A 25,032-nucleotide genomic window follows, 5' to 3' on the forward strand; every position below is an offset into this window, starting at 1 on the left:
CCCAGTTGTCTTCCCCTGTCAAACGGATAGCCCCGCCTTCGGTCCCTCCCCATCATCCCTTCCACCCAATGAGGGCGCTGTGCCGGCCTTGCTCCCCTGTTGCCATGGAGACGGCCCTCCCCACTAGGTAGCGCCGTGGCCCGCTTGCCCTCCCTGCGAGGCAGGCAGTGGATTTGCCCTTGGCGCCACCCAACTGCTAGGTGACCCCGCAGGTGCAGCCTTGGGTCCCGCCAAGTTTTATTTATATACGATTACGTTGCATGTAATTTTCACCTGCCTGTTATTTTTCCCCCAACCATTAAAAAGTGGAAAAAAAATCTCAGTATTTAGCACGAGATGTGTGGCTCCGGGCTGTGGGTGGCAGAGCCCGGGGCCAGACGGGTGACCTGACAGTCCAGTGGTCGGATGGGCTCACAAGCGCGAGCCCCTGGGCCCAAGCAGACCCCCACACTCCGGCAGCTCAGAATTCATCCTTTCGTTCTCATTCTTGGTGCAGTCGCATACAGAAACGGCCCGGTGGGAGGGCCAGGCCCTGGGGGAGGGGCCGGGGAGGCTGGCAGTGCTGGAGCTGGAGTCCCGGGGAGGGTGCGCCCCCTCAGGGCGGGAGCTGGGTCAGGTGCAGGTGCAGGATCTCCTCCGCCCGCTTCAGGTACTCAGCCGCCTTCCTCTTCACACCTTCCTGGCGGGCAGGGGATGGGTCACCTGGGGGCGACACAGTGGCTCCTCTGAGCGGCCCTGGCCGAGCCCCTTACGGTTCCCAGAGCGACCCGCTGAGCCTTGCTGCCTCCCCTTGGACCCAGCGCCTATCTCCCATTGCACAGATGAGAACAGGGAGGCCCCGAGAGAGCCAGCCGCCCAGGGGCGAGGACTCCTGACGTCTGCGCTGCCCTCAGCCGGGACCCCAGGCCGCCCCTTACCAGGCACCCCCTGCAGCAGGATGTGCACGCCGTCCCGATAGCCCTGCAGCGCGGCCGGGTAGGCGCCCGCCTTCTCGTCCCGCAGGGCCTGGGCGATGAGTTCCGTGGCCTGGCTCACGTAGGCGGGTACGGGCTTTCCCTGCGGGTCCTCCCCCTGCCGCCCTCCTGGCTCCCAGGGTTCCTGCGGCTGCGTGGCCTCCGCCTCGGTCGCTGCCAGCTCGCCTGCGCTGGTGGGGCTGCAGCCTGCACCTAAATTTATGCAGTCAAAGAGGGGAGAGGGGGGATTCAGGCCAGGAGGCCCTTCCCTTCCCGGGGCCTGCTGCCCACCCCACACCAGGGCGCCGCCCTGTCCCCAGGGGAGGGGAGCAGTCCCGGGCGGGCACAGGGCAGAGCAGCCGGGTCTGTTTAATGGGTGCGGCTCCTGCGCTCGCCCGCAGCCTTGCTGTCCTAACTGGCTCTTTAGGAGCACGCGGACCGTGGTCTCCAAGCTCTGCGTCCCTGGTCCTGCTTGCCGCTGCCTCTGGTTGACCTGAAACCCAGCGTTTTAACGGAAGGCAAGGCGGCTGGGCCGACGGCAGGAGGCCGGGGACGGAAAAGCCCGATCCCCGCATTGGAGCGGCGGGTTCAGTGACTTGCAGGGCTCTGCGAGGTCTCACAGTTTTAGCCCAAAGGTGAGGACGGGGGTGAGGGGTCTCCTCACTGTCCCGAGTGAGGGGCTCAGCACGCCTGCAGGACTGGCGCCGAGGTGGTCGGACCCCGTCCCTGCAGCGTTCACGCGAGGCCGCGAGGCTGGCGGGTTGGGTGAGAAGGCCTTTGAGCCCTGGCCCTACCTCTGCCGGCCGGTGGGTCTCCCCTGCCTTCAGGATCTGGACCCTGAGCCGGCCGGGACCCCCACCTGCGGCTTCCAACCGCAGGGCCTGGACTCGCAGGGCAGCGCAGCGCGGGCCCGGGCTCTGCAAACCTCGCTGGAAGGTGGCGGGCGCGAGTCCAGCTGGTGAACGGCCTCCTCCCCGCATTCTGTACCTGCTGGCCCCACCCTGAGCCCCGGCATGACGGGGGCTCCGAGGCTGCCTGCTGCCTCAGGCAGCACCACAGAGGGGCCCACAGGCTGCTGGCAGCTGGTGTGGCCTGGATGCGGTCACAGGGCCCCCCCAGAGGTTCCTGTGCTGGACGCTTGGTCCCCATGGCAGCACCAGGGGGTGGAGCCTGGAGAGGTGGGGGCCGGGCTGGTGTTGCGGCACAGCAGGTGCAGGCTGCTGTTTGGGAGGCCGGCACCCATGTGAGCGCCTGGTCAAGTCCTGGCTCGCAGTCCAGCTCCCTGCTCATGTGCCCAGGGAGACAGCGAATGATGGCCCGAGCGCGTGCACCCTGCTACCACGGGGGCGGCCCGGATGGAGCTCCTGGCTCCTGGCTTTGGCCTGGCTCAGCCTTGGCTGTCGCGGCCAGTTGCGGAGTGAACCAGCGGATGGAAGACCTCTCTCTCTCTCTCTGTGTAACTCTGACTTTCAAATAAATACACAGAGTTAGACAGCGGTGTGTGGGGACTGGGTGCTGGGGGCACGGACCCCAGAGGCAATGAATGCCAGCCTTACAGAGTGGGCCCTGAGCCCCTCTCACTTCCTGTCTCACCATGGGATCGTCTTCATTTATTTTTTAAAGATTGATTTATTTATTTGAAAGGCAGACTTACAGAGAGAGAGAAGGAGAGACAGAGAGTGAGTGTGTCCATCTGCTGGTTCATTCCCCAAATGGTCACAACATCCGGGGCTCTGCCAGGCCGAAGCCAGGAGCCAGGAGCTTCTTCCAGGTCTCCCACACAGGTGCAGGGGCCCAAGCACTTGGGCCATCCTCCACTGCTTTCCCAGGCCACAGCAGGAAGCTGGATTGGAAGTGGAGCAGCCAGGACTCGAACCGATGCCCATATGGGATGCCGGCATGGCAAGGTGGCTTTCCCATTATGCCTGTCGGTCACACTATAACACCGTCTGCCACAAGGCCCTGACTGGGGCCAAACACACGGGGCTGCCCTGTCTCGGACCTGCAGCTGCCGACACTGGGAGTGAAATCGGCTCGCTTCCTCAGTGCCCACCTCAGGCCCCTGTTACAGCCCCAGAAAGTGAACCAGCCTCGGCCCCAGACACCCCGGCTCTGGCCGTCCCCATCCGTTACCTTCCTTGGAGAAGGGGTCGAAGAGGGCGAGGTCAGCCTCGGTGAGCGGGCCCCGGGTGGGGGTCCCCGACGCCTCCTGGGGGCTGCCACAGCTGAAGAGGAGATCCAGGGCCTCCTGGGCGGGGCTGGACGGCGCGGGGTCTGCTGAGCAGAGACCACGGGGCACAGGGACAGCTGCGCTGAGCCGTGGCCCAGCTCTGCCAGGGAGCCGCCCCTCACCAAGTCCCTCAAGGGTTTGTGCCCATTTTACAGATGGAGAAGCTGAGAATGAAGATGACCCGTCCAGAGTCCCTAAGCAGGGAGACGGTTAGGGCTGGGGGCTGGGTGTGGACCCCCACGTCCACCCCCGCCCACCTTGTCTGACCACTCCGGCGCCCAGCCTTCGGCCAGTACCTGGCACTTCCGACTCCTCGAGGCCCCTCCTCTCGGCGGGGAGCGGCTGGGGCAGCCGGGGCTCGTCAGGGGGCGGGGTGGGGATCAGTGGCGGAGGCAGGATGTGCAGGTCCCTGGACGCCTCACAGGGCCGTGCCACCTCGCCACCCTGCGGGAGAGACCAGCCCGGCAGAGTTGGCGGCGGGGCCTGCTGGGCAGGTGCCTGGGGGCGGGGCAGGGCGGGGTGGCGTGGCCTGGTGGGCAGGTGCCTGGGGGCGGGGCAGGGCATGGCAGCATGGCCTGGTGGGCAGGTGCCTGGGGGCGGGGCGGGGCGGGGCAGCATGGCCTGGTGGGCAGGTGCCTGGGGGCGTGGCCTGGTGGGCAGGTGCCTGGGGGCGGGGCGGGGCGGGGCGGGGCAGCGTGGCCTGGTGGGCAGGTGCCTGGGGGCGTGGCCTGGTGGGCAGGTGCCTGGGGGCGGGGCAGGGCGGGGCGGCGTGGCCTGGTGGGCAGGTGCCTGGGGGCGGGGCAGGGCGGGGTGGCCTGGTGGGCAGGTGCCTGGGGGCGGGGCGGGGCAGGGCAGGGCGGGGCGGCGTGGCCTGGTGGGCAGGTGCCTGGGGGCGGGGCGGGGCAGGGCAGGGCGGGGCGGGGCAGCGTACCCGGAAGAACTCCTTGAGCTGGGGGCTGTTGTTGAGCGCAGGGATGTGCACCGTGAACCGAAGCAGGTCCTCCGCCCCCTTCCGCCGCTCCTCGATGACCGAGGCTTCGAAGCGGCCTGCAGTGCCCCAGGACGGGGAGGGGGCAGAGCGGCGGTGACCCCAGGGCCCGCCCAGCTCCTCCTCCCCACGAGCCTCCCTGAGGCTTCCCAGGGGGACAAACTTCCCCACTCATCCGCCAGATGTCTCCTGAGCACCCACTACCAGCTGCGCTCAGAGGGAGAACGAGAGAGAAACAGTTTCTGTCCTGGATACTGTATCCCAGATGAGAAACAAAGCCTCCATGCACAGAGGGGGAAAGTGACCCACCCAGGGTCACACAGCAAGCTGCCCCTTTGTCACAGGCCCCTGCTCTGCCCTGTGCTGCCGGGGGCGTAAGCTGTGCCACCCTGGCATGACCTGCCGGCAACGAGCCCTCACCAGCTGTGACCAAACATCTCATCCCCCCGGCGTCAGGGGACCCGGATGCACACAGACCAGCACTGCCCAGCAGAGACAGAACACGAGCGGCTGGTGCTGCGGCTCAGGGGGTTAAACCACCGCGCGACACCGGCATCCCACGTGGGCGCTGGTTCAAGTCCTGGCACACTCACCAAACACCTGGGCCGGGGGGAAGGCGGGGAACTCCTCGAGACGGCGGAAGAGGTTGCGGTGGGTGTAGGCCAGGTCTCCGTGCAGCTTGCGGAAGTCGCTGTACCGCTTCCAGACGACCACCTGTGGGGACACACGCGGGCTGGGCCGGGCTCGCGGGGGACAAACACGGGCTGGCCCGGGTCCGTGGGGGATACACAGGGGCTGGCCTGGGCCCACGGGTGACACACGTGGGCTGACCCGGGCTCGCGGGGGACACATGTGGGCTGGCCCGGGCTCGCGGGGACATACACGGGCTGGCCCGGGCTCGCAGGGGGCACACAGGGGCTGGCCTGGGCCCATGGGGGACACAAACGGGCTGGCCCGAGTCTGCGGGGGACACACACAGGCTGGCCCAGACATGCAGGGGACACATGCAGGCTAGCCTGGGCCCGTGGGGGCCACACACGGGCTGGCCCCGAGCCTGCGGGGTGGGGGGCAGCCTCCCGTGCACCGTGTCCCGCGCCCGCGCAGCTGAGGGACGCCTGAGCAGAGGGCACGGCCGCCACTCCGCCCTTGGCGCCCCCCGCGCTCCCCCCCAGGAGCCGGCTGCTGCCTGCTCACTCTGTCCAGACCTGGAAGTGGGGGTGGCCCCGCTCCCCACGAGCCTCACCTCCTTCACATCCTCAGGGTCCTTCTTTGAGATGAACTGAAAAAAAAAAGGGCAAGAGCCAGGTGAGACCAGAGGTGGCCGTGCCAGCCCATCTCCTGGAAAAGCTAAGGAGGCCCGGACAATCCCGAGTGCCACTGCCCCTCGGGTCAGGGCCCCTGGGCGCTGGCATCCCGCTGTCCCTCTGCCACGTGCCTCAGTCCTTCCAGCTCTTAAAGGGCCACCCACCCAGCGCAGGGTAAGAGCCCGCCGGGCGCTGCAGGTGCGCCGCCAGCTCCCAGAAGCCTCTCCGACCTCTGCAGACGGCAGCATCACGGACGGATGGAGCTGCTGCTGCCACCCCGGTCGGGGTCTTTACTCCCAGCAGCCCGCTCATCTGCACGCGCGCGCACTTAGGGTCTGCGCGTCTTAGGGCCAGGGCTGTGGCTCAGCGGGTTAGGCCGCAGCGTGCAGCACTGGCGTCCCATGCGAGCGCCAATCCAAGTCTGGCTGCTCCGCTTCCGATCCCGCCCCCTGCTGATGCACCTGGGAAAGCAGCAGAAGAGGCCCAGGCGCTCGGGCCCCTGCACCCACGTGGGAGACCCGGACGGAATTCCAGGCTCCTGGCTTCGGCCTGGCCAGCCTCGGCCATTGCACCCATTTGGGGACTGAACCAGCAGATGGAAGACCTCTCTCTGTCTGTCTCTCTGTCTGTCTCTCTGTCTCTCTCTCTCTGTTGCCCCCTCCAGCTCTGCCTCTCGAATAAGTAAATCTTGTATTAAAAAAAAAAGTCTGTGCATCTTTATGTAAAGCATAGCTTTTATTATTATTAGTAAACGAAGAACAAAGCCGCGAGGGCAGCCTTTTGGGCTAGTGGCCCAGATGCCTCAGGCCTGAGTTTGAGTCCCGGCTCCGGCCTCTGACTCCAGCTTCCCGCCGCCGACGACCCGAGGAGGCACCCAGCAGGTGGGTCTCTGCCCCAGCACGGGACCCGGCTGCGGGCACCGTGGGGGTGGCCAGTGCGCGGAAGCTCTCCGCTGTCCGTCTCTCCCTCTTTCCTAAAAATCACTAAGCAACGCAGGAATACCGACGCCTACTCCCGTAAGTAGCAGATGGTGGAATCACACATTCGCTCACAAACACTGAGTTCATTTGCAAGGATAAATAAACTAATAGTGAGGCTCTCTAAGGACAGCAGGAAGGGGGTGCAGTGGGAATTCTTTAGGAATTATGAACCAGACCCAGGTTACCTGGTGTAGAGCTGAGGGCGGGGCCGGGGGAAGCGCACACAGCGCTCTGCACCACCAACCTCTGCACACACCCCAGATGGCCGCAGGGCAGGGCTGGCCAGGCGGGAGCCAGAGCCCTATCCCCACGGGGCGAGGAGCAGAGCCAGGGCCCGGCTGGGAGCAGGGGCAGGCGGGGCTCCGCACGCGTGGGACTCGTGGGGCAGCCGGGACTCCGCACGCGTGGGACTCGTGGGGCAGCCGGGACTGCGCACGCGTGGGAAGCGCGGGGCAGCTGGGGCTCCGCACGCATGGGACGCGGGCACAGGGGCAGCCAGGACTCCGCACGCGTGGGACGCGGGCACGGGGAGCCAGGACTCCGCACGCGTGGGACGCGTGGGGCAGCCAGGACTCCGCACGCGTGGGACGCGTGGGGCAGCCAGGACTCCGCACGCGTGGGACGCGGGGCAGCCGGGACTCCGCACGCGTGGGACGCGGGCTGGACCCGCTGCCGCACACAGCGCGCGCCGGGAGAGCCCGGGCGCTCCGTTCCCGTTAATATTTATTATCAGCTCCAAAGCTGCCGAACTCCAGGTTCCCCAGCCCCCAGAGGGGAGTCTGCCCCGGGTGCCCCCCCCCCACCGCGGCTCGGCGGCCTGCGAGTTATGACGTCACCCTGCTCTTACGTCAGCGCCAGCATTCTATTCTGCTCACTGGGAATTATTCTCACGGCTCCTCCACCTCCACACAAGGGCTGCTCTTACGTCACATAGTGCTCTTACGTCACACCATGCTCTTAGAATATCACACGATGTTTTAACATCACACAGCCCTCAAGTCACGTGATGCTTTTACGTCAGTGTTCTTACGTCACGCGATGCTCCTACGTCAGCGCCTCACTCCTTCCCTGCCGTGACCGCCCACGCTAACTCCCGAGCAGTCTAGAACCACACACCGGGGTAATTTTGTGAAGAACGGAAAATGAGCTCTTTAAAGGCCTTTTATGTCGGTGTCGAAGCCGCTCCGGGGTATGGAAGCCGTTAGGCCAGCTTCCCTGTAGACTCGGAGAAAGTCGCAGCCTCGGGTCCACACGCCACGAGCCCCGCGTGGGCGCACGCCCGGCCGCCACGGAACGGCCGTCCGCGCCCCTTTAAGAGGGGCCGCGCCCTCCCGTCGCCCCGCCCCCCAGGCGCGCGGACGTCAGCGGAGGCGCAGACCCTGCCTCCCCTTAAAGGGGAAATTCTTTTCTGTCGGCTCAAAAGGAGGTTTCCTGCGGCGCTCTGCCTTAAGAGAAAACTCGGCCGCCGGGCTCCTTAAAGGGGCGATGGATCCGCCGGGCCCCACCTCACCTGCGCGGTTACTTTGTACTCGGTGTAGCCCTTGGGGTGGGTCCTGGGGTCGGAGACTGTGTAATGCCGCAGGAAGTCATCCTTCGCCTGGCGAGACATGACTGCAAAGCCGCAGCGGAGCCGACCACCGGCCCCGACGTGCTCCAGGCCGCCCCCGCCCCTCCAGGTCGGCCGCCACCCGCCGCCGCCCGGCTCGGGCCTGCGCCCTTCCTCTACTTCCGGCCCCGAGCTGAGTGACAGCGCCGCGCCCCACCCGGGCGCGCGGCCAAGGGAGCGTCTGAAAAGTGCCCTGGTGCTGGTACAGCGAAGGCGCAGGTTCTGGCCTCATCTCTGCCGGGCGGTCCCTGGGAGCCTCAACCCACTTCCCCTGCACCCATGCACCCAGCTCCCGTTGTGTAAACACGGGCCGGAGATGCCCAGCTTCTGGAAGCCAGGGAGAAGCAAGATGCTGTCAGGGGCTCCGCAGCCACAGCTCTCCGCAGCTGAGGGCTGGAGCCTGTCTCCTCTCTGGAATGGGGCTATTTATGAGCGAATGCGAACCCGGGGAGGGGTGTTATGGGACCATCGCTGATGCCCCAGCAGCAGAGACTTGCATCAGAAACACCTGGTCCCGGGCACCTCTTGGGCTGCTTGGGCTGTCCTGAGTGTGGCGGCAGGTGCTGGTGAGCTGGAAGCCGGTAGCTCGGAGAAATGGGCAGAGCGGCGACCCGTGCCCGATGCCAGCACACCTCGGCTGCACCAATCACCGTGGCGGTGCTGGCGCAACCAGGCTGCATTCAGCCACCAACTGGTCGGCCCCGGGACTGCGTCCCCGGGATGTCTGCAAAGCTGGTCGCCCGGTGGAGGCCGCTGTCTCCCCAACCCAGCGAGAACCTGTGGGAACGCACCGGGAAGTGGAGAGGCTTGTGGGAGACGGGGCAGGTGCAATGCCCCCGGAGTGTTCCTGGGACGCAGATGGATGGATGCTGTCGCAGCGGCTGCAAGGCAGCCTCCGAGTCCTCCCCTGGCGGCTCTGCAAGGAGCTGGGATATCCGGAGGTGTGGCAGGAGGCTGCGGATGGGGTGTGTCCTCCGCCCCCACACACCAGGGCTCCCGAGGACCCAGCTAGACCTGGCTTGCGCTCTCCAGGGTACCTGGGCAGGGCCGACTCTCCGGTCTCCTCTCCCCCTTTCCTCTCCTCTCCCCCTCTTCCCCATTGCCCTCTCCAGCCTTGTCCGTGTCTCCACCTTCACCCCTCCACGGGGAGGGGCAGACAGAGGGTGACAGCTGCAGAGCCCTGTTGCAGGGGAGGGGGGGAGAGGGACCCCGACCCCGGGCTTGTTGCGGGCTCTTTCCTCCAACAGGAGACCTGGATGAAGGGGGCAGGTGCCTGGGACGTGTTTAAAGACAAGGAAAGCCTGGGCTGCAGTCTGCAGGGTTTGGGTGTCCTTTTATAGGCTGCCGTGGGGCAGAATCGAGTGTGTACAGGAGGCGGAGTTTGGGGCGCACGGTCTCCCCGCTGCTCCTCCTCTCCTTCCCTCTTCTTCTGGGACATGGTGGGGGGGCAGGTGGCTTCATCACTAGGTGTTCTGGGACCCAGCCAGGATGATGTCCCTGGATGCGTGCTTGGGCATGGCACCCCACCCCACCCGTCATGGGACGCAGGCAAAACTTTGGCTGTGGGAATCCCGGGCTGCTTGCAAGGTAGCGTCGAGGGTGGCTGCTCCGTCCCTGCCCACGGTTATTCCCTCGGCCACTCCCCTGCACGTGGACACACACGCACCCACCCCCCCCACACGACTGCCTTGGCCCTGGGGTCGCCCCGTGTCTCTGGGTGACCAAGTCCACGTGGGCTGGATTCACCTGGTTCAGATGTCGACCAGAGCTGCCCTTACACAGTGCTCAGGGCAGACGACACGCCAACCCACGTGGCCCTAATCCCAACCCTGGGAGGGAAACCGAGGCAGAGAGGGGCCAGGCCACTTGTTCTGCTGCAGCGGGCGGCACAGCTGGCTTCCAGCTGCAGAGCTGGGCCTGTCCCTGCACCCGGGGCTTGTGAGCAGGCAGACTGGACCCGGGCTCCTCCTCCTGCGTGCTGGGACAGCAGAGGCGGGAAGGGTGCCGCCCACTAGCTCCCTGCATCGTCCCGGAACGCAGACTTTGCACAGGGCCCTACCCCTCTGGGAAGGGACCCTCGCGCCAACTCCAGAGTGAAGTCCCAGGGCCGCCTCCTCACCTTGGGTCACGGCATCCGGCGTCCCTCGGGCAGCCTGCCCTTCCCTGGGACAAGGCCCCACAGGCTTGTCGGGTGCCAGGGCCTCGGGCTGCTCAGCCCTGGTGTTTGCATTTCAGGCACAAAAACTGCGGTGCTCAGGCCTGAGTCGGCACAGGAGGCAGCAGGGTGTCACGGCCCAGTGTGCCGGCTTCAAAGCCCAGCCCCCACTTCCTAGCTGGCTGGCTTTGGGTGCTCAGCTTAACTCAAGGGGCTGCCTCGCCCCGTGAAAACACCCGTGTGATTTGCCACTGGATTAAGATCCTCGGGTGGGGGCTGGCTGTGGCACAGGTGAAGCCACTGTCTGCAGCGCCGGCATTCCATGTGGGCGCCGGTTCGAGTCCCGGCTGCTCCACTTCCAATCCAGCTCCCTGCTAATGCGCCTGGCAGAGCAGTGGAGGATGGTCTAAGTGCTTGGGCCCTGCACCCACGTAGGAGACCCGGAAGAAGCCCCTGGCTCCTGGCTTCCACCTGGCCCTCTGGCGAGTGAACCAGTGGATGGAAGATCTAATTCTGATTTATAAATCAATCTTTAAAAAGCTCCATAGCCTGTGAGAAGGCCTTAAACACCTCGCCTGATGTCCGTCTACACTGCAGTCCACGCCCCTGGCCTTTTGTGTCCCTGTGTGGGAGTCCCTCTGCCTGGACCTGCACTGCCGGCAGCTAGGCACGCTGTCCACTGCACACGGCTTCTTGGTGGCCACAGAGAACCGGAGGCTGAACTTCAACAGGCTGGGAGCCCTGGCCGGGGCCTGTGTCCCTTTTTCTAATCCATACCTAGGAGGGCTGCAGCTACCCTGTGACCCAGCCTCCCCTTCTCTGCCAAAACACATCCCCCCTCCCCCCGCCCCAGCTCCAGTGTCACCTCCTCCAGGAAGCCTGCCTGGACTCTCCCGGGTGGAGGTTCCACAGCCCCGTCCTGGGCTCCCACTCCCTGTGACACAGCAGCAGCCGACCTGCGGGCTGCCAACGGGCCTTTGCCTCTCTGTCCCCCGCTGGACTCGGGCATCCCAGGTGGCGTCCAGAGAGGTTGAATCAAGAAACGGCTGAGCTGGGCGCCGGGGCGAGGAGTGGTTTATTCTCAGAGCTGAGCACAGGGCGAGGCCCACGGCCTCAGTAGCAGCGGAGGGGCCTGTCCAGCCCCAGCCCTTCCTTTTGGGTGCGCAGCGGCGGGCCGGGTAGGGCCAGGGCAACAGACAGTCCGGTCTGGGCGGGGGTGGGGAGTGTGAGTTCTGCAGGTGGGGCGGGGGAGCGGGCAGCGGCTCAGTCGGCCGTGAAGATGCGGCTGGAGATGTCGTCCAGCAGCCAGTCCACGCCGCACAGCAGGTTCTCCCCGGTCACCGCGCTGCAGCCCTGGATGCACCAGTGGTGGCTGCGGATGGAGTCCAGCTCCAGGGCCTGGCGGGGCGGAAGTACCGGTGGGGGCAGCCCGGGTCTCCCCACCCAGGGAGCCGCCCAGGCCCTGGCAAGGGGCCCCCCCCCCGGGGGGGAGAGCTCCCTGGGCAGTGCCACCCCCTGCTGCGGCGTCCGCCAGGTCCCAGGCATCCTGCTGGGGACCCCCCGCGCGTCCTCTGCTTCCGAGGCCTCGGACGCCCAGGAGAACCAAAGCTCAGACGCTCCACAGGCCCCCAAGGTCACACAGCCCGGCGAGGCAGAACCGGTTTCTAACCCGGCTTTCTCATCCCCGGGGTCAGGCGGTCCTGGCCAGCGAGAGCAGGGGGCCGCCGTGGCAAAGGGAGCTCCCCGGGGCGGAGGGTGCCGGGTGCCCGCCTGTGCGGTAACTAACAGGCCCTGGCACCACCCCTACGCCTCACCTGCCACACAGCAGGGGCTCACAAATGCCACCCAACACCTGGCGAGACGCCCGCCTCCCTGTCCCGTGAGCCCCGCACTCACCTCGCGAATCGCATTGGAGGACAGCGCTCCCGGCAGGTCCTGCTTATTGGCAAAGATCAGGAGGGTCGCTCCGGCCAGTCGCTGCGGGGCAGAGAGGGGACGGGGCTCAAGGGCCGGCAGCCCCCTCCTCCACTGGCCCAGAGCGGCTGTGGGGGCGGGAGCGGCCCGGGTGGGAGGGGCAGCGGGCCCCTCACTCCCAGTTCCTGTTTCCTCTTTTGTAATCCAGGACAAGAGGATCCTGGGCCCCTCTGTGGTTCTGATGGTCTGACCTCCAGAGACCCCCGCAGACCCCAGGACAAGACCATCCTAGGGCCCTGTGGTTCCCATGGTCTGACCCGCAGAGACCCCGTGGACCCCCGAGGACAAGAGGATCCTGGTCCCCCCTTTGGTTCCGATGGTCTGACCCGCAGAGACCCCGCAGACCCCGGGACAAGACCATCCTGAGCCCCTCTGTGGTTCCGGTGGTCTGACCCGCAGAGACCCCGTGGACCCCCAGGACAAGACCATCCTTGGCCCCCTCCGTGGTTCCGGTGGTCTGACCCGCAGAGACCCGGCAGACTCCGGGACAGAACAATCCTGGTCCCCCCTGTGGCTCCCATGGTCTGACCCGCAGAGACCCCGTGGACCCCCGGGACAAGACCATCCTTGGCCCCCCTGTGGTTCTGGTGGTCTGACCCACAGAGACCCCACAGACCCCAGGACAGAACGATCCTGCCCCCCCCCCCCCCGTGGTTCCGGTGGTCTGACCTGCAGAGACCCCGCGACAAGACCATCCTTGGCCCTCTTTGTGGTTCCGATGGTCTGACCCGCAGAGACCCCGCAGGCTGCCTTCCCCCTTCACGTGCCACTCCCAGCAGGCCTCACTCTGCCTCTGATTCCAGATATTTCCACCCGCGTCTTCCCCGGGCGTCCTCCACACCATCGCCCTCACCCTGTAGGCCTTGGCCTGTGGGGCGTGCGCTCAGAGTCTGCCGGCCATGATCTGTGCCCCCCCCCCCAACATCTGCCTTTCCACTCCCCAGGAGCCCTGGCTCTCAGCTGCGTGCAGTGCGGCGCGAGGCTGAGTCCAACAGCAGGGACAGGACCGCCGTCCCCAGCCTTCCGCTCCTGGCTGACAGATGACCGGGTTACGGAAGATGTTCGCACCACGCGAGCTATGAAGGGGTGAGGGCTCCAGCTCCTCAACTCTTCTGTAAATCTACCGTTTTAAAGAAAACTGCTCGGGAGGCCGGCACTGGGTAAAGCTGCTGCCTGGGACGCCAGCATCCGACATGGGAGCGCTGGTTAGGGTCCCGGCTGCTCCGCTTCCGGTCCAGCCCCCTGCTAACGCGCCTGGGAAGGCAGCAGAGGACGGCCCAAGTGCTGGGGCTCCTGCCACCCACGCGGGAGGCCCGGATGGAGCTCCAGGCTCCCGGCTTCAGCCTGGCCCAGCTCCAACCACTGCAGCCATCTGGGAGTGAACCAGCGATGGAAGATCTTTCTCTCTGTCTCTCCCTCTCTTTCAAATAACATAAAGTAGATCTTTCTGCTTTCAAAGATCATCTCGGGATGTGGAAGTGAGCGGTTAGGTGGCTCTCCTGAGGGCACACAGTAGGGCGCCCCACCCCCGCCCCCCAGAGCCTCACTCGCTAAGCCCAGTCCTGTGGGTGACGTCATGCCTGCTTCAGGGCAGACGCTGAAGCTCAGAGGAGAAAACCGGCGGCCCTCGGGGGTCAGGAGCCCAGGTCGCAGTGCACAGAATGGCACCAGGGGCCTCCCGTGGTGGGGTGCGGTGCAGGAACAGGTCTGTCCCAGGCGTCCCTCTGGGTGCCCGCGGAGAAAGGTGTCCACACACCCGACATGTGTGTACACAGAGGAGGGCCGCCCCCGGCCAGCAGCCTCTCTCCACGCCCCACCAGCGCTGTGCGCATGCAGACACACCCCCAGCCCTCCCGGCCCCGGCGTGCACCTCCTCCACCAGCCCCTCGCGCACACCCCCCCACCCCCTGCCCGGCCCCGGCGTGCACCTCCTCCACCAGCCCCTCGCGCACACCCCCCCACCCCCTGCCCGGCCCCGGCGTGCACCTCCTCCACCAGCCCCTCGCGCACACCCCCCCACCCCCTGCCCGGCCCCGGCGTGCACCTCCTCCACCAGCCCCTCGCGCACACCCCCCCACCCCCTGCCCGGCCCCGGCGTGCACCTCCTCCACCAGCCCCTCGCGCACACCCCCCCACCCCCTCCCCGGCCCCGGCGGGCACCTCCTCCACCAGCCCCTCGCGCACACCCCCCCACCCCCTCCCCGGCCCCGGCGGGCACCTCCTCCACCAGCCCCTCGCGCACACCCCCCCACCCCCTGCCCGGCCCCGGCGTGCACCTCCTCCACCAGCCCCTCGCGCACACCCCCCCACCCCCTCCCCGGCCCCGGCGTGCACCTCCTCCACCAGCCCCTCGCGCACACCCCCCCACCCCCTCCCCGGCGTGCACCTCCTCCACCAGCCCCTCGCGCACACCCCCCCACCCCCTCCCCGGCCCCGGCGTGCACCTCCTCCACCAGCAGGCTCTGGAGCTCCCGCAGGCAGTCCTGCATGCGCTGGCGGTCAGCGCTGTCCACCACCCAGATGAGGCCATCGGTGCTCTCGAAGTAGTTCCGCCAGTAGGAGCGCAGGGACTTCTGGCCGCCCACGTCCCAGATGTTCAGCTTGAACCTGCGCAGGGGAGGGAGGCGGCAGCGGATGAGCCAGGCCGCTCTGCGGCTCCGGGCCCTGCCGGGGCCCTGCTCACCCACCCGCGGTGCTCCAGGGTCTTGATGTTGAAGCCCAGCGTGGGGGAGACGGTGTCCACGTCCTCCCCGTTGAACTTCTTGAGGATCGTGGTTTTGCCGGCATTGTCCAGGCCGCTGCGGCGCGCCCGGTTAAGGAAGTCCCCGCATCCCTGCGTCCCGAGGGCCGACCGACCGCTCCCCGCCTGTGCCAAGATGAGTGGTGCCCACGCTGGCCCCTGAAAGGCGCGGCGGCATCAGGCATCTCCTCTGGCCGGGCCCTCCTCGGCGTGGGTCCTGGTGGACCAAGGCCACTCCCTCCCAGGCCGGCACTCTACTTGCCCTGAGCCAAGGCCCCAAATCCAAATAACCGGCTTTGCCAAGGCCCCGGGGGACAGCCACACTCTCACCTGCTTCTGGAATATTCCAAATGCATGCAAATGGATGTGTGAATATTCCAAATGCATGCAAATGAATGTGTGAATATTCCAAATACATGCAAATGAATGTGTGAATATTCCAAATGCATGCAAATGGATGTGTGAGCTCACAGCAGAGGAGCCATTCCCACAGCTCGGTGTACCTGGCAGAGCAAGGGGGCTGTGGCCGGGCAGGTCCCCGACTCAGCCGTCTCTCTCCCGACCTTGAGTGACCCAAGGCCACAAACTGGAGGACAGCGCCTCTGCTGAGCCCAGGCCCAGGCCCTGAAAATCAGCTGACGACCCCGCTGTGGCTCTCAGCCCCTCCCCCATCTCATTCCTCACTCACAGGCAGCTCCTCCTGCAGGCAGCTCCTGTCCACCCGGCCAGTCCCTGCCTTCTCCCTCATCCTTGAACCACACCCACCAGCCTCTGGCTCCTGCTCGCCAAGGTGAGTCCCAGGGGCCCCCACCCCCAGCTCCTGGTCCTCCTCCAACCTCTGGCCTGCATACACTCCCTGGGCGGTGTCCTCCACAGACCCCCGACCTGCACCTGTCCACCTGCCCTTCCCGGGAAGTCTGGGGCCTCTCTCAGGGGAGAACAGAACTCTGCCTCCCAGCCCCTGCGCTCCTCCCCGGCTCCTCCCAGCCTCGGCCAATGGCCCCTGGTCCTTGTAACTGCGCGCACCAGGAACCTGGCAGTCGGGCCTCACTTCTCCAACCTGACACCAGGGGCGGGGAGTGGGGCGGAACGTCCCCCCCCCCCCCTTTCAGGATCTCACCGCTCACACCCTGGCCCAAGCCACCAGTCTCTCTCCCCAACCTCAGCTCGTGCTCTGCACCCCTTACTGTCAGGAAGCAGAAGGCCCCAGGGGAGGCGGCTCCGGGGTCCCCTCTGGGCGCACCTGCTCCCTTTGCCCCCCCCCCAGCCCACCTCCCCCAGCTCTGCGTGTTCAGCTGTCACTCTGCGAGCCTGGTCCTCCGAGCACGGGCCACTCAGCACCCTGCTCCTCCCTGCATTACAGCGTTCCGCCACGCAGGGTCTGCTTTGCTGTGTTACCCCAGCCCCTAGGACGCTGGCGCGCACACAGTGGCGCTCAGCTCCCTGGGCCTTTCCCGGGGCTCTTTACACCCGACACAGATGCACGCATTAGGGTCTCCTCTCCCCAGCCAGGGCCTGCGAGCCCTCGGCCCGGGGACAGCAACGGGTGACCGCAGCAGAGACGGACGGTCGGATACAAGCACGAAACGACCCGCGGCGTCCACGCCCCCGGCCGCGCGAGCCGAGGGCGGGGCCCGCTCGCCCCTGGGATTTCGAACTCGAGGGCGGGGTCGGGGCCCGGCACCCTCGGACAGGCCGCGGGGGGGTGGGAGGTCAGAGCCGGGGAGGCCAGGGGCCCCCAGCTCCGTCCCGCCCGACGGACGGCGACGTCCAGTCACCTCCGGGCCCCACCTCCCCCTTCCATTCGGGACGCCGTGTCCGGGCGCTTCGGCTTCAGGCCCACACCTTGGGCCTTCGGAACGGAGCCCCCCGCCCCGAGCCAGTGGTACGGCCTCCTCGCGGCCCCCCGCCGGGAGCAATTGGTAGGGCCCACGTGCGTGACGCACAATGGGCAGTTGGGACGGGCGAGCGTCCGCGCACCCTGGCGCCGCCCACCCGGCAGGGCGCCCGCCACCCCGCGGCTCCGGCCCCCGGGAGGATACAGCATGAGCAGTCGCAGCTCCCGCTCTTTCTGCTTCATCTTCTTCAGAATGGTCAGAAGCCCCATAGTCCCGGAGCCCCCTCCCGGCTGCCGTCTCTTCCTAGTCCCGGGCCCCCGCTCCCTGATCCTATTGGCTATCACGCCCAACGACAGCGCAGCCTATTGGCTGCTGCCTCCCGTGGGCCCGCCCTCGCCCCACGTGACTGCCCGGCGGCCGGCGGGAGCCGCTGCGGCGGTGCGGGGGGGCTTCTGCGGCGCCGCCCGCCTTAACCCTTCGCGTCCCGGGGGCTGAGAGCGAAGTCCCCATCTTCCTCCGAGCACCCAAGGCCTCGGCCAGCCACGGGAACCGTTGCGTCTTGATGGGTCGGGGGTCAGAACCAAGAGCCCCGCGGGTGTTGAGCGTGGCCGGGGTCGCCAAAGGCCCTGTGTTAGGAAACACGGTGTGGATCCTGCCGTCCCCCCAGCCCCGCCGGTGTCGGAGGAGATAATGGGGCTTTCCTCTCCTCCGGCTCCGGTGGGAAGAGGACCCGTGCTTCTCCGGGGCGAAAGTGCCCCCTGGGGGCCATTTCGAGATGTGCGGGGCGGGGGGCTTCTTTGCATCTGAGCCCTGGTCATTTCGGGTCGGGGGCACAGCCCTGCCCCGAGGATCGTCTGGTCCCACCGAGGCCCTTGTCACAGGGGCTGGCGTGTGCTAGATGCTGACCGCGCGTGGCCACGCATGTGTCCCGGCTCTGCGCACTGCGGCCCCGAGGGGTTCATCTCCTTTTTTGTGGAGTCCAGAGAGTTTAAGGGTGAGGTTTGAACTCCGATCTAGCCGAAGGCGGCTGCGTGGAGTTCGCCTCGCCAGGGAGGGGTCTGGAAGGAGCTGGATTTTCCCGTCCTCGGGAGGTGGTTGCGGGCAGGTGGAGACGGCGGGGCGCCCGCGTGGGCGCCTGGGGTGGACCGCATTTTCCCTGCATCAGGCGCACACAGGGGAAGAAAAGGAGCGCGAAGGCTCTGACCCCAGCCGAGGCCAGAACAGGGAATGCCAAGGCCGCGGGACCCGCCTGGGGTCTGCCCTCACAGATGACCAGTGAGTTCGGAGCAGCCAGTGGGGGAGGTTGCCCAGGCCGTGGGGTAGAGTCCACGGAGGAGCCGGTGGAGGGGCGGGCAGGTGCTAAATGAGAAGTGCAAGTCCCAGTCCCATTCTGATTGAAAGAATACCCACGGAGCACGTCCCCGCCCCCGCCCCCGCCCGCCGTGGGTCGGGAGGCAGCGGCGCCTTGTCCTGCCGGAGGGTCAGTCAGCTCCTCCGTCCCCGAGGCTCCGGGCCCTGCAGGCAGCCTTCCTGGACGGCTTCACCGCCCAGCCTGGGTGCCAGGGCGGCCATCCTCTCTCCCCGCTGCCGGCCACACCCCAGCCCAGGTCCTATGAAAACCCTCCCTGGCCTTCCGGGGAGCCCTGCTGAGAGTCCGGCCTGGGCTCAGAGGAGCAGGGAAGAGCTGTGAGGGGCTGGGGGCCTCCAGCGCGGTCAGCCCTGCAGCGGCCTCGGCCAGCTTGCTCCTCTCGTCACTGCCACGTCCCCTGCGCTTTACGTCTCTACAGCCTGTAGTAGCATGAGCGCGGTTTGAAAAACATGTACCTATTTATTTGAAAAGCAAAGTGACAGAGGAGAGAGAGAGAGAAAGAGCTTCCGTCTGCTGGTTCACTCCCCAAGTGCCCACAACAGACAGGGCTGGACCAGGCCAAAATCAGGAGCCTGGAAGGCCATCCAGGCCCTCGCGTGGGTGGCAAGGACCTAACCCTTTCGAGCGTCACGCACTGCCTTCCCCAGCGCGTCAGCAGGAAACTGGGTTGGAAGTGGAGTAGCTGGGGCTCGAACCCTGGGATGTGGGTATTGTGAGTGGGGCTTCAACACCTGCCCCCCGTGCATGCCCTCACCTGTTTACTGCACATGCCCCGAGTGTGTCCTCACCTGTGTACTGCGTGTTCCCTGAGCGTGTCCTCACCCGTGTACCGCATGTGCCCCGAGCGTGTCCTTACGTGTTTACTGTGCATGCCCCGAGCGTGTCCTCGCACGTGTACCACGCGTGCCCGAGCACTGAGGAGCCCTCTCTCCTTCCGGGAGCAGGCACCGGTCAGTGTGGCCATCAGTTTCCTGCTCCCAGCTCTGGAGCCCCGCCTTTGGTGAAGAGGTTGCTGGACAGAGAGTCCTGGCTTCAGCACTTCTGTGTGAAGACGCAGCTCATACCCGGCCCTCCGCTGGCCACCGACCTGCACACTGCTGCCGCCCATGGGCCACCCTGCACCAGGCAGAGGCTCGGTCCTGAGGTCTTGGCCACCTGAGGCTCCGGGTCTGTGCCTCCGGCCGCTGGCTGCCCGAGGCAGGGCTGTGGGGTGATGGCCAGCGATCCCGCAGCGAGACTTGGTACGGCAGCCTCCGGGCTCCCGCCCGCCCGTGGTGCCCTCTTCTTTCATAGCACCGGCCACAGGTATGGGGTGCAGGCAGCTGGGGGTCGTCGGGTCATTCACATTTCTGCTGCTCTAATCAGCAGACAGGTGGCTGCCGCTGCCCGCAGGGCCCGGCGCTGCTGTGAGTGTGGCCAGGCTGTCTACAGCATCTGGTGCCGGCATTTAGAGGCCCCGCTGCGTTCATCTCATGCACAGGGCCAGTGTCCTCTCCTTTCAATGCCCCAGAAGCCGGCTGTAGCCAGGAGTCCCCGTAAGTCTTTCCTGGCGTAGGGTGGAGCCGATTCATCGGTGGCCAGTTCATGTTCCTGGGGAGGCGCCCTGGTCCTTGGGGTGTCTTAAGCCGTGCACGTCACAGTTTCTTTAGGGTTTTGTGCCTTTTCTCTTGAAACCATTCGTCCTCTCTCTGCCAGATACTTAAGGCTCTTACCCGTTATTTACATACAAAATTTTGATCTCTTGTTTGAGAGGCAGAGACCCAGAGAGTGATCTTCCATGCACCTGCTGCCTCCTCAAGTGGCCAGTAGCTGGGGACAGGCCAGGGTGCAAGTTAGGAGCCAGGGACTCCATCCAGGTCTCCCACATGGGTGGCAGGGACCTGGCCCCCCAGGGTCTCCATTAGCAAGAAGCTGGAATTGGGAGCAGAGCTGGGACTTGAACCCAGGTCCTCTGCCCACGGTCTAACTGCCAGGCCAAACACCCACCCTGATTTGTGGTTTGAATGGTGTTACTGGGAGCCCCCTTTGAGGGGCCAGCGGTAGCACCCCCCTGTGCTGCGGGACTGTTCCCGCATCTGTGCCCCTCTGAGCACTCCTCAAGACGTTCCTGAAAGCTGTAGCTTTTAAACCCTGCGGCAGAACAGCCGCCAGTGCCGCACTTCCTGGTGCGTTCTGGAAGGGGAGTGGGTCGTGGCCCCGGGGATGCGCCCTTCGTGCCCGCAGCAGCCTGAGACGGGCTGCCTGTCACAGTGGCGACGGGAGGCAGGGGCGGGCGCCGTGGATGGAGGCCTTCCGGTCCTGGGCACGCCCACTCTCATCTGACTGCCTCCTGACGGGTATGGCTGTGACAAGCCCATCTCCAGGGCTCCAAAGTGGCAAGAAACTTTTGTTTTTACAGGGCTGACACTGTGGCACAGCGGGTGAGGGCGCAGCTTGCAATACCGCATCCCATGGGGGAGCGCCAGTCCCAGCCCCAGCTGTCCTCCCCCACTCCCCTAGGATTTCCCTGGGAAGGCAGCGCAAGGTTGTCTGCACGCTTGGGCCCCTCCCTGCGGGAGGCCCTGGTGGCGTCACGGCCCCTGGCCTCAGCCTGGTCCTGGCTGTGGTAGCTGTTTGGGGGGTGGAGGAGCGGTGGAGGATCTCTGCCTCCCTCCCTCTCAGTCCCCCAAGTCCACGTTTCTTGGGAAGCTGGAGAGATCCCGGCTGCTGCCGCAAGTCTCAGAGGGTATTGCTTATCCCGGGGCCCGCGGTCAGTTTGCCCTAGGATCCTCGTTCCAGGTCGGGCACTGCCAGCCTGTCCACCTGACCCTGGGCCCGTGTCTGCGGATCAGCTGGAGCTAGGATACCTTCCTGAGTGGCCTCCAGAGGAGAGCTGAGGACCCCTCCCCCAGCTCCCTGGGACGCCCACTTCCGCTTTGTCTTGACTTAAATACACAGTAGCACCCGAGTTAGTTGGCAGGTTTCTTCCAGGAGTGGGCTGGGCCCCTCGGGGACCCACAGAAGTGAGGGAGGCAGAAATTGAGAACCCACTTCAGGGGTCAGCACTGTGGTGTAGCGGGTAAAGCCACCGCCTGCAGTGCTGGCATCCCATGTGGGCGCTGGTTGAGATCCGGCTGCTCCTCTTCTGATCCAGCTCTCTGCTATGGCCTGGGAAAGCAGTAGAAGATGGCCCAAGTCCTTGGGCCTCTGCATCTGCGTAGGAGACCTGGAAGAAGCTCCTGGCTCCTGGCTTCGGATCCGTGCAGCTCCGGCTGATGTGGCCATCTGGAGAGTGAACCAGCAGATTGAAGTCCTCTCTCTCTGCCTCTCCTTCTCTCTCTCTCTGTAACTCTGACTTTCAAGTAAATAAATAAATTTTTAAAAAATTAAAAAAAAAAAGAGAACCCCCTGCACAGATCTGAGGCTCCGAAAGTCTCTCTGCCGCCTTCCCCGACACTCCTTCCCCATTCCACTCCTGCTTAGCCCCTCTTAGCCGTCAACCCAGCCTTTCTCCCCTTCTACCTCAAGGGCAGCCAGGGCTCCCAGGAAGATTAGGATTTTACCCAGCAAGGAGCCAGTTGGGGAGCGCCCTGGCCCTGCCGATCTTGTTAAAGGAATCAGGTTTGGGGGCTGGCATCGTGGCACAGCAGGTGCAGCCGCTGCTCGCGACACCGACATCCTGTATCAGAGTGCCGGTTTGAGTCCTGGCTGCTCCACTTTGAATCCAGCTTCCTGCTGGTGTGCCTGGGAAAGCAGCAGATGACGGCCACTGCCACCCGCGCTGGGGACCCGGGTGGGGTTCCAGGCTCCTGGCTTTGACCTGGCCCAGCCCTGGGCGTTGCACCCATTGGAGGAGTGAACCAGCAGATGGAAGCTCTCTCTTTCTCTTTGTCTCCCTCTCTGTCACTGTGCCTTTCAAATAAACTGTTCTTTTTTTTTAAGTCATGTTTGCCGTGAGCCCTGCCTCCCTCCCTCTCGCGTCTGGGGACATCCGGGCATTCCCTTTCTCAAGGCCCCCTGCCCGCAGTACCCATGGGTTAGATCCTCCCTTAGCTGGTTGGTCCCTGGCAGTGGCGTCCCTTGTCCTCCTGGGTCACCTTGCGGCAGAGTGGAGAGCAGCCGCCAGTGAAGCGCCTGCCCTCACATCTTCCTGTCCTCGTCACCTGCCCCATCTTGGTGTTGAAACCCTGAACGGTATCGCCACCGAGGTAGAGGGATTGGCCTCAGCACCGGCAGCCAATTTCTCTTCCTCCTCGTCCTCTTCCTCGTCCTCTTCCTCGTCCTCTTCCTCCTCCTCTTCCTCCCCTTCCTCTTCCTCCTCCTCTTCCTCCTCCTCCTTCTCCTCTTCCTCCTCCTCCTCTTCCTCCCCTTCCTCTTCCTCCTCCTCTTCTTCCTCCTCCTCCTTCTCCTCTTCCTCCTCCTCCTCTTCCTCCCCTTCCTCTTCCTCCTCCTCTTCCTCCTCCTCTTCTTCCTCCTCTTCTTCTTCCTCCTCTTCCTCCCCTTCCTCCTCCTCCTTCCTCCCCTTCCTCCTCCTCCTTCTGATTTAGTTTGTTTATTTGAAAGGCAGAATTAAAGAGATCTTCCATCAACTGGTTCACTGCCCAGATGGCCACAATGGCAGGGCTGGGCCAGGGTTGAGGCCAGGAGCTTGGAACTCCATCTGAGTCTCCCAAGTGGGTGGCAAGGGTCCAAGCACTTGGGTCATCTGCTGCTGCTTTTCCCAGGCCATCAGGGAACTGGATTGGAGGTGGAGCAGCCAGGACTCAAACCGGCACCCATGTGGGATGCTGGCGTCACAGGCGGTGGCTTTACCTGTTGCACCAGCCAACCTCGGAAGGGGTGTGCACTGGGACAGGCGTGGAGCCGCCTGCCTTCCCTGACCTGCGGGGTCCCGGAAGTGCCCCGCCTCCCGAGGAGGGCAGAGCGGGTTCTCCTGGCCCCTGCTGGCCCTCAGCCCCGTCCTCACCTGCCTTTGCAGCCGTGGTCCTGTGACGGCCCCTTCTCCGCGGGCCCTGTGGTACGTGGGGCTCCCAGTTTGGGGCCAGCACTGCACGATTGCCGGCTGGCCCCCCTGCTCCGTGTCAGCTTGGTTGGCAGCCGCCTGCCAGCCGGGCTGCCTTGGCTAGCGGGCGGACTTCTCCGCCTGCCTGTCGGCCCAGGTAGGGTTGTGAGCAGGAAGCCAGCGGCCCCTCCACCTGCACAGCTGGGGGGGGGGGGCACACGCACATCTTCCCCGCCTCCTTCCCCTCGCGGGCCCTGACGGAGGGAAGCCCCAGCCCCGGGCTCACCACCAGCCCCGTGTGGGCAGCGCTGGCCGGCAGGGGCGCGTGCACTGGCTGCCGTGGAGTGGGGTGGGGGTTTGTAGGTTCTCAGGGTCCATGCCCGGGCTCGCTGCCAGAGGCGGCCCTGTCCTCTTTCCTGTGCAGCTAGCGAGCTCCTCTTCCTCAGGGGCCCTGTGCGGGGGCAGCGCTTTCCCTCGGTCTGGGAGGTTGAGCGCTGCCCATCCCCCGTCATTGCGTCCAGCCCCCCCCCCCCCACCCGCCCCAGTGCCTCCCCCAGCAGTTCCTCTTCCCCCAGGCACTCTTGCGGCTAAGGTGAAGCCGCAGCACGGAGTCCCCGGCCACTTCCCACCTGTTCCTGTCCGCTCTCTGACCCCAGGTCAAAGGGCGGCGCCCCCGTGACCCAGGAACCCAGGAAGGCCGGCCGGGGTCCCCAGCCCCGGCTCACAGATCTCAGCGCAGCCTGACGCCGCCCCTCCCGCCCCTCCTGGGGGCAGCTCCTCGGGCAGCGTTCCCTGCCCTGGCTTTCCCAAATGGCTCTTTGACTTGCAAGGTGCTGGAGAGGAGGGGCTCCAGGTGGCCACTTCCCTCTGGGGTCTCTGAGTCAGCGACTTGGGCCGGAGCGCCGGTCCCTTCACGCTGGACGCTGGGTCCTCGGGCATCCTGACCCTGGGCCAGGGACAGTCCCTCTGCGGCCCGCCTCCTGGTGGATTCTGGGAAATTCGTCGCCCAGCGTGTGCAGAGGGCAGGCGTCTTCACCGCGTGTGATGGGCGGGAACGAGTCCGCGCAGGCGCAGAGACGCAGCAGCACAGGCCGCGCGCGGTGCTGAGGGGGCAGCTTCTGGGGCAGCGCTCTCAGCATCCAGGGAAGACGGTGACGGCCGCCTTTGTGTGCTCGTCCCTCCGTCTGCACGGGTGTAGCCCTTGCCCTCAGGCCGGTCCAGCCCAGGGGGCTGGGGGTGGCGTTGCCCCTGACCCCAGAGACAGCTTGGAGAACAGCGGGTGTTTTACAGGTTGTTTGTTTGTTTATTTATTTTTTATTTTGGTGAGAGTTAGAGAGGGGGAGAGACAGACATCTCCCAACTGTCAGTTCATTCCCCAGGTGGCCGCAATGGCCAGGGCTGAGCCAGGAGCTTCATCCGGGTCTCCCACATGTGTGCAGGTGCCTTAGCACTTGGGCCACCTTCTGCTGCTTTCCCAGGCCATAGCAGGGAGCTGGATTGGAAGTGGAGCAGCCGGGACTAGAACCGGCGCCCATGTGGGATGGCGGCACTGCAGGCTTTACCCGCTACGCCACAGCGGGGGCCTACATTTTAGGGTCTTGAAATAGAACTGAGTCACAAGAAATTTTGAGCTGCTTGGGGCATTAGCTGGTAACACCATCTAGGTTAGCTAATTTTTTAGAAAATATTTATTTATTTATTTGCGAGACATCTTCGATCTGCTGGTTCACTCCCCAGATGGCTGCAGCAGCCTGGTCTGGGCCGGCCAGAGCCAGAAGCCAGGAGCTCCAGCCCGGTCGCCCACGCGGGTGGCGGGTCCCAGTTCTCGGGCCGACACCCACTGCCTGGCTCAAGGCAAGTAGCTGAGGCTCAAGCGGTGCTGCAGTTGGGGAGCCGGCATCAGGAGGGGGCACC

The 25,032-nt window shown here is 65.6% G+C and overlaps 2 protein-coding genes and 2 long non-coding RNA genes across 9 annotated transcripts in view; 1 reads left to right on the forward strand and 3 right to left on the reverse strand.

Moving 5' to 3' along the window:
* Positions 1-220: 220 nt before the first annotated feature.
* SNX15 (sorting nexin 15) lies at positions 221-9,176 on the reverse strand. 4 transcript variants are annotated; one of them, XM_051831445.3, is made up of 8 exons: positions 8,853-9,176; positions 5,415-5,450; positions 4,765-4,885; positions 4,115-4,230; positions 3,480-3,627; positions 3,087-3,227; positions 918-1,166; positions 221-702 (listed from the first exon to the last, which is right to left on the reverse strand). In XM_051831445.3, exons 1-8 carry the CDS (start codon positions 9,159-9,161, stop codon positions 596-598), a joined length of 1,227 nt encoding a protein of 408 aa, XP_051687405.3. In that variant the 5' UTR covers positions 9,162-9,176; the 3' UTR covers positions 221-595. The 4 variants fall into 4 exon arrangements, with proteins under 4 accessions (XP_051687405.3, XP_051687404.3, XP_051687406.3 ...); XM_051831444.3 differs by having other exon boundaries at positions 3,087-3,230; XM_051831446.3 differs by lacking the exon at positions 8,853-9,176 and adding an exon at positions 7,966-8,664 and having other exon boundaries at positions 3,087-3,230.
* A 2,097-nt stretch (positions 9,177-11,273) lies between these two features.
* On the reverse strand, positions 11,274-17,094 carry ARL2 (ARF like GTPase 2). Of its 3 annotated transcripts, none has more exons than XM_051831452.3 (5): positions 16,973-17,094; positions 14,878-14,988; positions 14,635-14,797; positions 12,113-12,193; positions 11,274-11,614 (listed from the first exon to the last, which is right to left on the reverse strand). In XM_051831452.3, exons 1-5 carry the CDS (start codon positions 17,035-17,037, stop codon positions 11,480-11,482), a joined length of 555 nt encoding a protein of 184 aa, XP_051687412.3. In that variant the 5' UTR covers positions 17,038-17,094; the 3' UTR covers positions 11,274-11,479. The 3 variants fall into 3 exon arrangements, with proteins under 3 accessions (XP_051687412.3, XP_069924892.2, XP_051687413.3); XM_070068791.2 differs by lacking the exon at positions 16,973-17,094 and adding an exon at positions 15,261-15,332 and having other exon boundaries at positions 14,878-15,089; XM_051831453.3 differs by lacking the exon at positions 14,878-14,988 and having other exon boundaries at positions 16,877-17,094.
* A 141-nt stretch (positions 17,095-17,235) lies between these two features.
* LOC149128263 (uncharacterized) lies at positions 17,236-21,533 on the forward strand. Its single transcript, XR_016228685.1, has 2 exons — positions 17,236-19,442; positions 21,271-21,533. It is a non-coding gene; the product is annotated as an uncharacterized LOC149128263 (long non-coding RNA).
* LOC127487010 (uncharacterized) overlaps positions 21,086-25,032 on the reverse strand; it is a 9,090-nt gene continuing 5,143 nt past the window's right edge. Inside the window, exons 1-2 of the long non-coding RNA XR_007913539.3 lie at positions 23,083-25,032; positions 21,086-21,401 (exon numbers count right to left, since the gene is read on the reverse strand). The exon at positions 23,083-25,032 is cut by the window's right edge and continues 5,143 nt beyond it. This is a non-coding gene — a long non-coding RNA (uncharacterized LOC127487010). The remainder of the gene's footprint in view (positions 21,402-23,082) is intronic.

The sequence above is a fragment of the Oryctolagus cuniculus genome, chromosome 1 (genome assembly GCF_051225735.1).
Source record: "Oryctolagus cuniculus isolate XC-2025 breed Fujian yellow rabbit chromosome 1, ASM5122573v1, whole genome shotgun sequence".
Taxonomy (NCBI): domain Eukaryota; kingdom Metazoa; phylum Chordata; class Mammalia; order Lagomorpha; family Leporidae; genus Oryctolagus; species Oryctolagus cuniculus.

What these genes read in the sequence shown, in the direction of transcription:
- SNX15 (XM_051831444.3), bottom strand. Translation starts at nt 9,161, where the DNA reads ATGGGGAAGAGGGGGAGAGGAGAGGAAAGGGGGAGAGGAGACCGGAGA. An exon ending in CGAGGAGTCGGAAGTGCCAG is followed by an intron (nt 3,231 to 3,479) that starts GTACTGGCCGAA and finishes GTCTCTGCTCAG; the next exon opens with CAGACCCCGCGCCGTCCAGC. An exon ending in CGACCCCTTCTCCAAGGAAG is followed by an intron (nt 1,167 to 3,086) that starts GTAACGGATGGG and finishes GCATAAATTTAG; the next exon opens with GTGCAGGCTGCAGCCCCACC.
- ARL2 (XM_070068791.2), bottom strand. Translation starts at nt 15,317, where the DNA reads ATGCATTTGGAATATTCACACATCCATTTGCATGCATTTGGAATATTC. An exon ending in AAGACCCTGGAGCACCGCGG is followed by an intron (nt 14,798 to 14,877) that starts GTGGGTGAGCAG and finishes TCCCCTGCGCAG; the next exon opens with GTTCAAGCTGAACATCTGGG. An exon ending in CCTCCAATGCGATTCGCGAG is followed by an intron (nt 11,615 to 12,112) that starts GTGAGTGCGGGG and finishes CCGCCCCGCCAG; the next exon opens with GCCCTGGAGCTGGACTCCAT.